At 34.6% G+C, this 16,553-nt stretch overlaps 1 protein-coding gene across 4 annotated transcripts; it reads right to left on the bottom strand.

The window, feature by feature from the left end:
* Window positions 1–228: 228 nt before the first annotated feature.
* On the bottom strand, window positions 229–15,917 carry ETAA1 (ETAA1 activator of ATR kinase). Of its 4 annotated transcripts, none has more exons than XM_070428444.1 (7): window positions 15,636–15,917; window positions 14,350–14,478; window positions 14,017–14,093; window positions 10,561–10,673; window positions 8,298–10,318; window positions 5,310–5,419; window positions 229–2,562 (listed from the first exon to the last, which is right to left on the bottom strand). In XM_070428444.1, exons 1-7 carry the CDS (start codon window positions 15,844–15,846, stop codon window positions 2,461–2,463), a joined length of 2,763 nt encoding a protein of 920 aa, XP_070284545.1. In that variant the 5' UTR covers window positions 15,847–15,917; the 3' UTR covers window positions 229–2,460. The 4 variants fall into 4 exon arrangements, with proteins under 4 accessions (XP_070284545.1, XP_070284547.1, XP_070284546.1 ...); XM_070428445.1 differs by lacking the exon at window positions 229–2,562 and adding an exon at window positions 4,094–4,368; XM_070428446.1 differs by lacking the exon at window positions 5,310–5,419.
* Window positions 15,918–16,553: the final 636 nt, after the last annotated feature.

Below are 16,553 nucleotides of genomic sequence, written 5' to 3'. Positions count from 1 at the left end.
AGATGGTATTTTCAGCCATTTTGGCAACTTACTCATTTTTCTGGTCTTTCCCATGTATATAGTACATAAACATGTTATTAATTTTTTTTCCTGTTAATCTGTATTTATTTACAGGGATGTCTCAGCCAAGAACCCAGAAGAATAGAAGGAAAATGATTTTTCCTTCCTACAGAGCAATAGCCTATATCACATAGCCTACGTGTGTAATGGAGTTTATTATCTATTTTTAAATTACATTCTATGATGTAACACAGTGGCTAAGTCAACTAACAATGCATTTCTCAGAATGTATCCCCATCAAGTGGTACATGAATGAATTTATTTAGGTTACTATATTTTCTTAGATGCATAATAAAGGCTACCTAGAATGTGTTACTCTACTGTACAGGGATAAGCAAAAGTAGGTTTACAGTTGTGAGAAGTATGTAAGAAACTGATGACAATAAAGAACTCTGTGCCAAAGTATGCTTGAATATAGTAAGTAGACTATAAGAATGTGTGAAACAATAAAGGCTGGCCATTTGAGCACTAACAAGATTGTATCTAAGTGAAGTGTACCATTGTGACATTCTTTTGAGTTAATAAAGCTATTGTAGCCCACCAGTGTGGCTCAAGGGCTGAGCGTCAACCTACGAACCAGGAGGCCGTGGTTCGGACGAACCAGGAGGCCGTGGTTCGATTACCTGTCAGGCACATGCCTGGATTATGGGCTCAATCCCCATTAGGGGGTGTGCAGGAGGCAGCCAATCAATGATTCTCTTTCATCTCCGATGTTTCTATCTTTCTCACCCCCTCCCTTCCTCTCTGAAATCAGTAAAAATGTATTTAAAAAATAATAATAAAGCAATTGTAATAATCTGCATATTTTTCCATACAAACAACTGTAAACCTACTTTTGCTAACTCCTGAATATATAAAAATCTAATTTTCAAAATTATTTGTCTCTCTACAGCAATACCTTAAAATGCATTTAATTATTGTAATATTATCATAGCTAAAAGACACCCGAATGGTGGTGAACAACCTAACAGGTATTTCACATTTATAACTTTCCTCAGGTCTCTTAAAGCCATTTGGGATGCATAAAGCATCCTTATTGCCTTTATGCCCACTGCTTAGATTTTACTTCTGGCCTAGCAAATTCCAAACAGGCAAAAAGAAAAAAGATTAACAGAAAAGAACAAATTAACAAAGTCAGTAAGTTAATCAAGAGAAAATTACATAGCATGGAAAACCAGAAATTATACCCTAGAATGATTCATTCTTTAACACAAGAAAATATGAGCATCATATTTAAAGTCCTTAATGTACTTTTACTTTATTTAGTTTTAGACTATAAAATAATTAATATGAAAACAAGTTATCTTATGTACTAATATTCTGCAGGAAATGGTACAATTGTTTAGGTAACCATTAGAATGCAAGAAATAATTCTAGCCCATCTGGCGTGGCTCAGTGATTGAACATCATCCTATATACTGGGAGGTCATGGTTGGATTCCCAGCCAGGGCACATGCTCAGGATGCGGGCTCAGTCCCCAGTGGGGAGCATTCAGGAGGTAGCCGGTCAATGATTCTCTCTCATCATTGATGTTTTCATGTCTCTCTCCCTTTCCCTTCTTCTCTGAAATTGATAATATATTTTTTTAAAATTATTCTAATCCCAGTAGCTTTAACTTGCCTTGTGACTTTCAGAATACAGTATTAATTTTTCTTCTATACAATAAAGCTGGATCAAATGGTAACGAAAATTTTTGACAGTTCTCAATGTTAATGATGCTACATTACTTATATAGCCAACCCACTTTTTTCTAAATGAAACTTCTTAAATTAGCATTTTCCCTAAAAATGGTGGAAAGTTTCAAAAACGCAGTGCATTTTAGAAAATTCGAATTCAAATCTATTTCAGACTAGGAATTGAAAACAATAATTTCCTTACAAATAAATTGAGTAATTTCCTCTAATCATGTTCCTAAGAATGTGCAAGTATTAATTAAACTTCAGAAATGTACAAAAACCTTAAGGAACAGTTATTAAAAGTAAAAATATTTTAAAAATTGTATCCTTTAACTTAGTACGTTGAAGCTTTATGTTAGGAAAAAAGCCCTATCACAATAAACAATTAAGTAGATAACTATTTTTGATAATCCCCTGAGATCACAGTATTTAAAAAATAGATCTCCTTTCCTCTGTATAATTCTACTCCATAACTGTTAACTCTCCTGAATTTCCAAAACTTACATGGAATTACTTTCACATACATCTCCAAGGAAAGTTTTCACTGATCAATGCAAACATGATTTATTAAATAAAGTAGAAGTCCATGCTTTATAACTCAGCATTAAATTTCTCACAGAGAAATCAAGAACAATGTTTCCTATCATCGATAGGTACCAACTGTCTTTGTTAAATCTTCCAACTACCATTTCACTAAAAAAGCCAAATTAAGTGGGAGCTGCCTTTACAGATGATGCCTGTGCCTTGGCCATTCTTCGAACCAGTGCTTCTTGTCGTTTTCTCTGAATTTCTTCAGGAGAATACTTCCTATTTTTCTCTTCTTCCTCTAAAAAGGAAACAAAATACAAGTACTAGTGTTACAGACTATAAAGCCATTCTTAAGATCTGTTTTGTTTTTTTTTAAGTATATTTTATTGATTTTAGAGACGAAGGAAGAGGGAGAGAGAGATAGAAACATCACTGATGAGAGAGAATCCTTGATTGGCTGCCTCCTGCACGCCCCCTACTGGGGATCGAGCCCGCAACCCAGGCATGTGCCCTTGGCTGGAATAGAACCTGGGACCTTTCAGTCAGCAGGCCGACGCTCTATCCATTGAGCCAAACCAGCTAGGGCTTAAGATCTGTTTTAATTTTTACTTTTTTATTACCCAGAGTTGCTACATTGGTTTGGCCATTAAGTCACACTAAACTACTACATGTGAAATTCCAAGTACAGACATAATGATGTAGACCAAAAGAAAACAAAAAATCATTGATAAGTCTGTCCCTATTTGATGCACTCTTTTCAGTGTGATAAAATTCATTTGATTAAAAATTGTACATTTTGACTACCCAGCAAATAATTCTTGTGAATAATGACATCTAATTTATATAACAAACAAATACATTTTAAAAACGGATTTTAAATGTAAAGTAGTTAAAATATAATGAATTAAATTAGATACTAATACTTCAAATAGTGTATTTATAAGATAAGGTATATTCATATTCACCTCTATAGAACTCCAAGATTTCATTTCAGCCATTCAGGAGAAATATTTTAGCATGATAGAATGAAATCCAGCATGTCAATAAACATGTAACTCATTGTCAGGTATTATCTTTTTATTTGGAGGACACATATTATATGAACATTAGAAAATTATTTTAAAAAGCAAAATATATGAATAAATTCTTCAATTTGAATGTCTTTTTAATATATAAAAATGTGAAGTATTCTGATATAGGTATATTCTTATGCATACTTTAAATATACTATAAAATAAACAATGTTTCAAATTAAACAAATGAAAATAGAAAGTTCTATTTTAACAAATCATCCAATTCTATCTCTGCCAAAATACTGAGTTCTAATATAATGAATTTAATTCAATAGTTAAGTCACTTTGAGCTAATATAATAGATTATATTAAAAAGAATTAAGCTTTAAATAGCAAACCTATTTCCTCATTTAAATGCTTTAAAATTAAGACCATCACCTTAATACATCTTTAAATGACCTTGTATTGTATTCGTAAAACTGTTTATGTTATAAAATCTGCCTTTCAGAGAAGAAAATAAGAATCTGTAGTATATCAGCAGCAAAATATTATTTATACTGACATCTAAATAAAGGTTCATAATTTGTTACAAGACATTTCTCTTGTTAACTAAGGGAAATATATCTAAAAATATATCACCTGTCTTCCCTTTCTTTCTTGGTATAATCTGAATGGGAGTGGGTGTTCAGGGTAAGAGATATGTATTTCGAGTAAATTCCCTAATGACTCTGATGTCTTTTATTTCCTAAACTATTTATCTCAGAGTATAGCTTTTTTTCCTTACAGAAAAATACAAGATACTTAAAATTAGCCAGATTAATTATCTAATATTTTAGCCTCAAGCCTAAGAAACACAAGAAACTCAGAATACATGCACACACAGTTTACATTCAATTGACTATAAGTTTGGAAGGAACACAGGTTAATAATCCATGACGACAGAAAAGAACATAGCTCCCTAAAATGGGCCTTACAGTTGGCTTGGTGATATTCTGGAAAATAATTTCAAAGGATATAATAAAGTCACACCATGAAAATTTGATTTAGAGAGAGTCATCCATTTCTCCCATCAGCCCTTCCTTTAACTCAATCTGCAATAAAAATACATAGCAAAGTCTCAAACTATTGCAAGGTACAAAGCAAGAGTGACTCTTAATCTTAATCTAAAGCAGGGGTCAGCAAATTTTTTGTTCTTGTAACAGGCCAGAAAGTAAATATGCTAACCTTTGCAGGTTATATAATCTCTTAATCTAACTACTCAGCTCTGTCATTGCAGCATGAAAACAGCCACAGACAATACATAAACAAATGATGTGGCTCTGTTCAAATACAAATTTGTGTAGGGACAATAAAACTAGAATTGATTATAATTTTCAAAAGTCACAAAATATTATTATCCTTTTGATTTTTCAACCATTTATAACATGAAAGGCATTTTAGCATGCTGCTGTACAAAAACAGGCCACATAGGGTAGATTTGGACAGGCCATGGTTTGCCAAACTCTGCCTTCAAGGAATGAGGTTCTTAAATGAGTTTGTTTCAAAGACATCTGCTGAAGAGCAGTTTGCTACATAACAAAGTAAAAGGAAGTGTAAACAATAGAAAATATCAACAAGTTTAATATTCATTAGAATATTATATACTAGAGGCCCGGTGCATGAAATTTATGCACAGGTGGGGGGGGGGGGGGGTGTGTCCCTCAGCCCGGCCTGCACCCTCTCCAATCATGGACCCCTCGGGGGGATGTCTGACTGCCAGTTTAGGCCCCATTCCGCACATCTCTCTCAAAATCCAGGACCACTGGCTCCTAACTGCTCACCTGCCTGCCTGCCTGATCGCCCCTAACTGCCTCTGCTTGCCGGCCTTATCACCCCCTAACTGCCCCCGTCGGCCTGGTTGCCCCCTAAATGCCCCCCCTGCCAGGCTGGTTGCCCCCCTGACCCCTGCTGGCCTGGTCTCCTCCTAACTGTCTGGAAGGAAATCGGACATCTGGAAGATGTCCAGTCAAACCGTTCTAATTAGCATTATTACCCTTTTATTAGTATAGATGTCCTGGCTGGCGTAGCTCAGTTGGTTGAATGTGGTCCCATGCACTGAAAGGCTGCCTGTTGGATTCCTGGCCCAGGTTGCAGGCTTGATCCCTAGTAAGGGTGCGTATGAGAGGCAGCCAATCAATATTTTTCTCTCTCTCTCAAATCAATTAAAAAAATTAGAAAAAAAAGAATATTAGATGCTATAAATCAACTCAAAGGGAAAATTGTTAAGATAAATTGGAAGGCAGATTATTCATCCATAATGCAGACAGATTAGTAGATAAAAGTTTTGGGAAAACTCAAATATTCTAGAGATTTAGTCTTTAAAAGAATTACAACTATATGTTAATGTATCATTTTGGGAGTATGGGTCAATTAATTACACTTATTTGAATATAAATATTTTAAATTGTTATGGATTTGACAATTATTTTGTGTTTTTTTAAAACATTTTTTTAATTGATTTTTACAGAGAGAGAAAAAGAGAGGGAGAGAGAGTCATGGATGTGACAGCGAAACTCCAATTGGCTGCCTCCTGCACAACCCCTACTGGGGATCCAGCCTGTAACCTGGGCATGTGCCCTTACTGGGAATCGAGCCAGCAACCTGTCAGTGCATGGTATGACATGCAACCAACTGAGCCATACCTGCCAGAGCATAGACTGAAAAATCTTAAAGTTTCAAAATATCTAGCTTGGGCCATAATGTAGAGATATATTATTTGTCAGTATTAATAAGAATATAAATTGATGTAACTTTTGGGGGAAATTTGGTGATAGCCATCAAAATTCAAAACATTCTCCTTCATTAATTTTTCAGTAATTAACAAATATAATCTCAAGAGTATACAGAAATTTATGTAGAAGGATATTCACTGGAGGATTGTTTGTAATATAAAAAACTGCAGCCAAACTACACTTCCATCAATAGAGACACAGTTAAATAAACTGTTACATACATATAATGACATACTATACGGTGTGTTAAAAGAACTGAAGCAAATCTGTACGTACTAACAGGAAATGATAGTTATATTAAGTGAAGGTAAAACCAAGTTGCCAAATAGGGGGTATATAGTATATAATTCCATCTATTTAGATAAATCTATAGGTATACACACACACATTTTTATACACACACAAAAATGTTACATGATGTATTCCAAACTGTTAACAGTGCCTTTTCCTGGGAAATGGTATGGGAAAGGAGAAATAGAAGACTTACATAATTTTTTTTTTTTTAAAGCGGAGGGATGACTTAAATAGGAAAATTTTAACAGTAATACCAACAAAAACATTATCTAGAATCTAAACCGAAAACAAAGATCTAATGTTAAAAGAAATGAAAAACTTTCTCATATTAGCACTAATCTACATAACAAGTAAGGAGTCTAATGTTGTTAGCTCCAAGTGAGGGATACTAATTTAAGAAAATCTATAATTACAAGTGAGTATACTAAATACTATAACAGAAATTAGCACTGGGTATTGGAGTAAGCCAGAGAAAGTGAATGTAAATCATTCTGAAGGTGGTTAAAAACACATTGTATTTTTAAAAGCAAATGGAAAATGGCCTGGCAGATTTGGTATAGACATGTGGGTGCACTATTCCGGGCAAAGGAAATAGCATCTGCAGACGGGAGGCTATGATCAAGTATTGGGCATTAAGAAGTACTAGTAGTTACGCCAGACATATTCCTTTTTAAAAAAAATATTATGCTATCAGTGAATAACAGACCTTTTACATTATATTACATGATGTTCACTCAAATATTTATCAAACATCTTCTAAGTGTCAGATACTGTGGTAGGCCAAGGTACTCACTGATAAGATCGTAATCAATATTTAATTGTAATTTTAAAAGGTGAAAGAAATAAGCAATGATGGAAAATTACAAGGAAAAGACTCACCTACAGATTGTTCAAGGAAGGCCTCTGTGAGAGGGTAGGTAATATTTAAACTGAGACCTAAGTATAAAAAAGCATCAAAGGGTGGGGAGGGGTGAAATGTTGGGAAGTAGTTTTAGTTGGGAATAGCACAGTCAAAGCTCTTGAAATAGGAAAGAACCTATTTCTTTTGAGGAACTGAAAGACTATTGGTATAGTTGGAGCTTAGTAAGTAAAGGAAAAAAGAGGACAGGCAGGTTAGAGAGAGATAATCTAAGCCTTAGATAACAGTGTCAAGTTCGAACTTTATTTGAAATACAGTCAGCAATTGAAGGCTGTCATTAAGCATAGGAATGCAGTTTACCTATTTGTTTGTAAAAGGTTATTCTGCTGTTTGGAGATCAGAATTGAAATGGGACAGGTAAAAGGACTGCAGTAGTCTAGTCAATAAATGTTGGCTTGGAAAAGGGTGGTAATAGTAGAGAGTGAGAAAAATGGACAATTTTGAGATATATTTTTTGTGGTAGAAACAATAGAACATGTTGATGGAAATGAGAATTTGGGAAAAGAGGAACTGGCAGAATGAAAGATGACTGGTTGTGCTGAGTAAGTAATTAGAATTCTTATTGCAACTAACAGAGTTTTATATCAGCTATTATACTAGAAGAGGTATTTAATGAAAATGTCCTACATTTTCAAATATTATTCACCTTAATGTTCTGCTAAACATAGTAAGATTATTCAAGTTTTAAACAATGAGATATTTTATAAACAGTATCACACAGTAATATATATATATATTTCTAAAGTATGATTTTTCACAAAATAATTCAGAAAACATTGAACAAGTATTTACTGAATGCCTACTATATGCTAGTCACTGTATTAAATGCTGATAAAGAATTTGATGCAGTCTTTTGAAAACAAATCGCCCACTCTTCGTATATTACAACATAATTATTTGTAAGAATCACATTATGACATAGTTAAACATCATAATTTTTACTTTACATGTTATGCAAATTCAATACAACAACAAAATACTAGTTTGGCTACTTTCCAAGATGATAATCTTTCAAAGGAAATGATCTGATACATACCTTTTGAAGGTAGTTTCAAAGATTCAGGTTTCATCAAAGATTGCTGTTGAACAGCCTGCCCACATAATGAGTTGACAGGAATTTTGTTTTTCTCCAAACTCTTTGTAATTTTGGTATCAGAGATACTTTCTGGTATACAATTTTGATTAATCTGGGAAAGAATCTGAGAATTTTTGATCTTTGTAAACCTGTACTTAGAAAAGTTAACTGTTCTGTTAAGATCATTCTGAGCTTCATCTGTTATGGTCCCATGGAACAGAGGCCGACTACTCGATTTCTTCTTACAAGTAGCTATTTCTCTACTCATACGATCTGAATTCACATTCAAACTTGAACTTCTTATAAGAACAGATTTGGAACTATTCACTTCTACTGGAATACCAGTATTACTCCAAGAGACAGGCAAATTATTGATCAGACAACTTGAGTTCTTAGAGTATATAGTCAAATTTGTTGTCGCACCTATAAAACTTGGAGAATTTCCACAAATTTCCCCTTTCTGCATCTTCACTGATTTATTTATTTGTGAGCTACCAGTCGATGATGACTGTGCTGAAATATCACTCAGATTCAAATACGTTGATTGCACCAACTGACTTCCTTGTTTAGATGTTGTAAATGTGTTTTTGGCTCCATGTTTGGAACTATTATTAATGTCAAGTATACTTTCTGATGTCTTGTCCTTTCTCATGTCTTGCTGCTGAGTTAGTCTTTCAACATCATCACATGCTTGGTATAATAGGTCATCCTCTACATCATCTTCCCAGGTAGTCTCTAATTGATGACATGCTTTAACAATTTCATTGGCAAATGATGGGTCATTCCAATCATCAGAGAAAGAATCCATATTTGATGCATTAGTCTGATTTGCAATGTCCAAAGCAGCAGAGTCAAAAGGAACTATATTAGCAGGCGTCTTAAATGACTGATTAAAAATTGACTTATTTTTCTGTTCATTAGAATATCCTGTGTTCAAAGTAGACTTTTTTTGAGAAGTATTTACATTAGAAATAAATTTAGTTTGAACATCTTCTTTTACTTTTGTCGGATCGGATGCAACTGCACCATCTTGAGTTTTGCCTTGAATGATTTTATTAAAAGATTTCTCAAATTTCACTTTATTTCCAATGGATAGTAATTTGTTTGGTTTACCATTTGAATTTGGTAAAAATCTGTATTTTCTAGCATCTATTAATTCATTGGTATGTGTGTTTGAAGAAACGTCTAAAATTTTTGAATCTCTAAACTCAGCATCTAGACTTGTATTCATTCTTGAGTTACTTTTACCATTTTTACTGTTAAATATACAAATGTCTTTTTGATCAACCATCTGGACTGTTTCAGGAACAGAAAAAAGTTCAGATCTTTCTACATTTTGCGTAACAAAAGGTTCATTATTTAGTAAGTTTTCCCATTCGTCCTCAAAATCACCAGTAGTAAATACATCTGTGTGCTTATTAAAAGCTTCTGGCTCCTTAGTACTGGAAATCACATATGATTTTGTCATTCCAGGAGTATCTACTTGATGAGAAAGTGATGTTGGGGGTTTGTTTCGTAGTTTTTCAGTAACTTGAGTTTCATTACTAATGATTTTCTCCTCTTTCAAAGCACTTTTCTTTCCAAAGGTAGTATTAACAGTGCTCCATAAGGCATCTGACAGATCTTGGCTTAACTGTCCACTACACTTCTGAGTAGAACCATCAAAAATGGCATTAAAAGCTGCTTCAGCATTTTGGTCAAATGGCTTCTGACTGTGATATTGATCATTTACCACAGATACCTTGGTGTTTTCTTTCATTGGCTTCTTTATTATTCCATTATCTATTTCAGGAACTATCTCATGTAATAACTGCATCTGTACATTATCTTTATAATTATTTAAAGTCTCTGCTTCTGAAATCATCTGGATAAAATCATGATTTCTCTTGTTTTGCTCTTGAATCACATCTAGCTCTTCCATATTTTTATCAAATTGCTTAGCCAATTTCATAAGTTCTTCCTCTTGATTTTGTGTTTTTAACCTAGACAAATATGTTAAAAATTATAAGAAAAGTTCTAAGAGTTGTTATAAATATTCAATTGTTATTTGACATATTTTAATGTTAAAACATGAAAATTTCAACACATTATAATTACTTTAAGTACAAAATTCTACACATCAAAATTAAGGAAATGTTTTTAATATAATCACAAAACCAAATCAATTATTGAAAATATTTACTTCACTGAATGTCAGAAAAAAAACTAAAAAGTTTGAATTTACTTTGTGCAGCTGATTTTTGCTCTTGATTTTCCTTTTGCTACATGAGGAGTACAAGGAATAGCAGTTTCACCAATCCACACGCCCAGCATGGAGTCTGTTATTGGTTTTTCATCCTTTGGTAGAAGGGGATAAAAAGAGGTGTAAAATAAAATAAAATAAATAAATAAGAGAGAAAAAGAAAGTAGAAAAGGAAACTTTAACTACATTGATTTATTTTCCTCAAATAATAAATTCTGGTAAGGTGATGGTTACTAAACAATCTCAAAACAATAAGAAGCTGGAAGATATAATAAAAAGTTGCAAAATAATACATTTATATTTTAGAGAATGAAAATATTCAGAATTGAGAATTCCTTATTTTCAAAAAAATGTTCTAGTGATTTATTTAATAAATGTTTTTTAAATAATAAAAGCATTTTTATCAAAAGAAAGCTGATCAACTTATAAGATATTCATAAAAATAAACATTAGTATCAGAAATAAACTGTGAGCAGACATCATGATTTAAGAATAAAGACACATGCCCTAGTGGTTTGGGTCAGTGGATAGAGTGCCAGCCTGCGGACTGAAGGGTCCCAGGTTTGATTTCATTCAAGGGCACATGCCTGGGTTTGTGGGCTTAAGCCCCAATTGGGGGTGTGCAGGAGGCAGCTGATCAATGATTCTCTCTCATCATTGATGTTTCTATCTCTCCCTCTCCCTTCCTCTCTGAAATCAATAATTTTTTTTTTTATAAAAAGAATAAAGATACATGTAGAATCCTTTCTGTGTCACTTGATTCTCCAAATTTTCCATATCCCTATTACAATCTTTATCTAAAGTTGGACAGTCTATGTTGACCTGAATTAAGAACACTTACATAGAACTAAGATCAGAATTGAGTTAGAGAAGTATAAGGTCAGAACTGATGCAAAGAATAAGATAGAGAAAAAGCCATTTAGTCCTGTATATTTTTGCTATGACTTTCAATTACTTGGTCATGTAAAATATTAGAGAATAAGTTTATGTATTAGTTATAAACCAAACCAACACAAAAAAATAGATTAACTATTTTCTACTCTATTTTTATAGTACCTATAATGAACATAATTATCACATAAGGTAAAAATAATCATCACTAGATTATAGGTTACTTGAAGGCAAGAATTATTCTTATGATAGTTCAGCATCTATCTAGCAAAATGCTGGAAATAAAGATGTCAGTTCATGGTTATTTACTAGAATCCTTAATTGATCAGCAGATTTCTTAGATGGCCAGTTGATCCTAGTAAATTTTAGCTTTGCAAAACATTAAAAACCAACCAAACAACAAAAGCATTAATTTTACTTTCAGTATTATTTTTTCCCCTTTGTTTCAATAACCTTGATTTAGGAAAAACAACATTCTTAATGATTTAATTATGATTTTCTTTTTTGCCCATTTAGCAAGTAATTTTACATTCATTCCAATTTTTAGAGAATAAAAGTATGATAATTTTATATATCCAATTTTACATGGACATGGGTACTTTGTATACAATTTTTATACTATTTGTGTTATATTTTTAAAATGTCTTCATTAATAATTACACAATACAATCCAGGTACTGTAATAAGATATCTAAGCACTATATTTAATCCTAAAGAGTACACACTGTGTAGTTAAAAAACGATTGGAAAATATACCGCCCATCTTCAAATAAACAACAATGCATAAAAAGAATCCTTGAAGAAAATGAATGTCCAATTAAAATGGAAGTGCATATATTTTTAAATGCCATCTCTGAAAATATTAAGTTGGTTTAAATAATTATTTGAGGTTAACTCACCTAAAAATAAACATGAGTATGTCATTTGTGAATACTTTTTAAAGCTTTTAAAAAGATCTTGATATTACCAAAGATTTATGTTTTAAAAGTACTCAGTTGAAAAGGGTAACATTTAAAAGCAACTAATTTCACTGTAATTTTTCTTATACACAAGTTACCACTTGCATACTGTTGCCATTTCTTTATATGAGCTATTATTTCCATCCCTCTTAGGTAGAGTCCATTAATTTACTCAACTATCTTTTTATCACTATTTAGGCTGGCCAGCCCAAACACATTTTATTATGCTTCTTTCATGTGAAACTCACAATTAATGAAGATCTATTGTTAACTCATAAAGTAAGTAGTATTATGGCATAAATTCTATTTAACTAATGAACCATATGGAAAATACATTTCTATGACAAGTCAAACATGGAATGTAGAGCTAGTACCAACAGAGTTGTTTTGACTATCATAGTTGTAATTTGGGATATTTTATAGCCATTAAGAGAAGCTTTATTTCCTGTCTTCTTCACCTGGATTATGCTGATTCCTTGTAACCACAACTTGGATCAGTGCCATCTATTGTTTTTGGTCAACATAGTCACTATCTATGGTTGTGTCAAAGAAAAATAGCCTACTTCCTATAGAAAAGACAGCAAAAATTGGATGTTTTCTGGATTTACATTTGTTAAAAAAGGAAAAAAGAGAGGAAAGTAAAGTCAACTTCAGCACAGAGGTTGACTTTAATTTATATTTCTATTTCACTCAAGCAGTCAAGAAATTAAAAAAAATAAACTTTTGCAGATGATATTATTACAGTAAATAATCTAACTGTAACTTTAACATAAATAACTTTAACATAACCTTATATTTATAGTGTTCTATAGTTTACAAAGACTTGTTATCTAATATAACCTTCATATTAATTCAATAAAGAGAGCAAGACAAGTAATTCTAGTTTATGGCTGAATGAACTGAAGTTCTGAGAGCGTAAGTAGCTTGCTTGGGGTAACCCAGGAGGTGATCTGAGAACTAACTCCAAATCCAGTGTTTTTCCCACTTTTAAAATATTTCTTGATGATCTTGTAGGTCAACAGTATTAAGAGCAGTTCCAATGGAGAAAAGTTGTGCTACAGTCAATACATATTTACCAATCATTAAAAAAAAACCTTAAAAGTTTTTTAAGGTTTCTATTATTCTATTATTTTAGCAACTTGAAAATGGTGACATGTATTGTTAAACAATACTAAAAACAAAATAAACACAAAGCTCTAGTCAAAATCATCACTCTAGAAAATTAAAATAAGATGACGGAAGATGATTTGACTTTGGTTGGTGGGCACACAGTGCAATATACAGAGTTTGTAACATAGAAACACATACCTGAAACCTATATGATCATATTAAACAATGTCACCCCAATAAATTTAATAAAAATAAAATCTAAATTGAAAATTAAAATAAGATAGTATGTTTAGAAAAGTATAATTACTTATTTTACATTTTCATTTTTCATAATATGCATTTTTGTAATAAAGATATTAGTAATATCTGCTGCTCTATTTTCTGCAAAGAGAATTGTAAAAGATAAAACATTTTTCATATAAATGAACTATACAAGGACTTAGTAGCATAAAGTAATTATAAAACTAGTAATATTTACCTGAGGAGCAATACAATTAACAATATGTGAGATCTCATCACTATCTGTGTTGTAAATCTTTTTTTTCCTTCCTTTACCTAAAGAAAGAAACACATTTCTATAAATGTAAATAAAAAATATTTTTAAAAATAGTGGTCACTTCTTAGAAAACAAGTTTAATTAGCACATCTATGCTAGCACATGTATATCACAGCAATACAATCAGATAAGATTCTCAAAAAACACCTACTGTACAAAATTCATGATGTTGTTCCCCCAAATGAAATTCAATAGTTTAAATCCTGAATCGTTTCTCAAATAGTTACCCAGATAAAAATGTTAATAACCAATTACCTAACTGTTTGGTCATTGGAGAATTCTGATCCCAAAAGATATCATTTAGTCCATCTGGATCATTAGGAGAACTGAAGGTAGATGACAACAACTCCATTTTCAGCACTCTCTTTGGTGTTTCATACTTTTCTATATAAAATAAGATTAAAATAGCAGTTGTTGCATCTTAAAGCATGGCTTCACAATACCCCTATATCAAATAATAGCTTTTAACAAGATTACTTTTTATAGTCCAATTATCTAATTTCCCCCCAGAGATGACTTAATATAAATTTTCACAACCGAAATGTTTGTTTCACATAAAAATCCTTCCAATACCTCCCAAATTTAACATTATAAACAGCAAGTAGTTTAAAGCAATCTAGTAGGTCTATGGATGTATAACACTGTAGGCCCTAGTCACTCCATTCGTTACCACTGGAACTTGGGGGCTTTGGGAACCGCCTGTCATGCACAGATACATTGCAACCACCCAGAGCACCCCAACAGAAACTTCAGTACAAGCCTGTTTAGCCCGCTTCCACCAACTCTGTCCAACCTAAACCAACTGCTTCAAAGAGCTTTAGCGATCCACTTCTTGGAAAGTTCTGTCCAGCATCACTTTAAATTTCTAGAGATTTGTTTTTGCCCATTGGGGCGTTGCTTTACGCCAGTCAACAAAAGCCATGTTTGGAGAACACGCTCCAGGAAACAGCTTCAGTGTGGGGTTCAGTTCCCACCATGATTTATTAGAAATCTTTCAAAAAATGGGACACCCGAAATTGATGGGAATGAAATATACTCCAGGGCCCTGTGAGGGGAGTCCTACACAGGCACTTCCGGTTCATGCCCACCGAGAGGGGCCATCCCCAAGGCTCCTCGGACACAGAGAGCTATGGCTCTTCACAGGGTCCCTGCGCTAAAGCAAGTCAGGGCAAAACGGTAAGCGGAAGGAACTGCCCAGGAAAAAGCTGGAGGCCGTTCTCCTCGCTCCGCCACCGCTGACTCCGAGCAGCAGCCCAGAAATGAGCCGCCCGCCCTCCTTCAGGGGAACCCCACACCCCTACTCCTGGGGCAGGAGCGACAGTGCGTGGTCAACCCGAACGGGGCAGTGCTCAGACTCGGGGACCGAGGCCAAGGGGAAGTGTGCCCGGTAAGTTTGGGGCTCACGAGGGGCGAGGCCCAGAGCAAGAAAACACCCCGCAGACCCCACCCCCACTCCCATCCCACGTTCCCCAGTCGCCGGCTGGGCTGCGGGGCCTGGGCCCAGAGAGGCCACGTCTCCCGCCCCCCGGGGTTACTTTTACCGCAGGAAGCGGCTACTGAAGGCTGCTCTGGCTGCGGCACGGGCGGGAGAGGCTCCTCTCCTCCAGCCCCGCGGAGCCCCGATCCCCGCGCCGACCGCAGCCGCCTCTTCCCGGACTCGACCACCGAGCTGCATTCCTCAGCCGCCGCCGCCGCTTGGCGCGGCGTGTTCTTCGGGCCAGGGCTGTCCCCAAGCTTTCTTCGCCGACTCATTGCCTAGGACCCCCTCCACCAGCCTTTTCGCCTTTCACATTTTGCACGGGAAGGGTAGAGCCGTGGAATTAGAAAAGCCATCCGGCGCTAACGGCCGCCGCCATTTTTGACCGTGGCGCGCCAGTCAGAGGCAGCCGCTGATTGGCTGCGTCCGGCGAGGGGCGGGGCGGCTAGCGTGCGGCTGGCGCGCGCTTGCGCAGTCCGTCCCCGAGCCTGCTGGGCTCCGGATAGTCTGCAGGGTTGGGAAGGAGTGTGAGGGGTAATGGTGTGGGCAGAACTGACAGAACGTGCGAGGTGAAAAGATTTAATCCACTGACAGCTTTTTATTGAATTTGCAACTACTCTTACCAGGACGTTACCCACTCAGATTATTGTGGGATTTAGTATTTTCAAGAAATAAAAGGTATAGATTAGGGAGGGAGCAACAAAACTATTTTTTTCATAGATGATAACAGCATAGAAAAGTGCAAAAACATGCAGGAAAAATTATTAAATTCGTAGATTAACAAAGTAGCGGGTACAAAGTCAATAGTCAAAGATCAACTGTTTCCATAGATTGATAAGTAACAAACAACATTGATGTTTTAAAGAAATACAATTTATTTTACCATACAGGGTATCAAATAACTTGGAATAAATTTAACCAAAGATTGCAACAACCCTACAGAGAGTTATGAAGTATTTTTGAAAGAAATTGGACACCTAAA

The sequence above is a fragment of the Myotis yumanensis genome, unplaced genomic scaffold (assembly GCF_028538775.1).
Source record: "Myotis yumanensis isolate MYYU_CA2020_CCGP unplaced genomic scaffold, mMyoYum1.0.hap1 SCAF_11, whole genome shotgun sequence".
Classification (NCBI taxonomy): domain Eukaryota; kingdom Metazoa; phylum Chordata; class Mammalia; order Chiroptera; family Vespertilionidae; genus Myotis; species Myotis yumanensis.
Note: the sequence above shows the minus strand (reverse complement) of the source record. Positions and strands in the feature narration are given on the sequence as shown.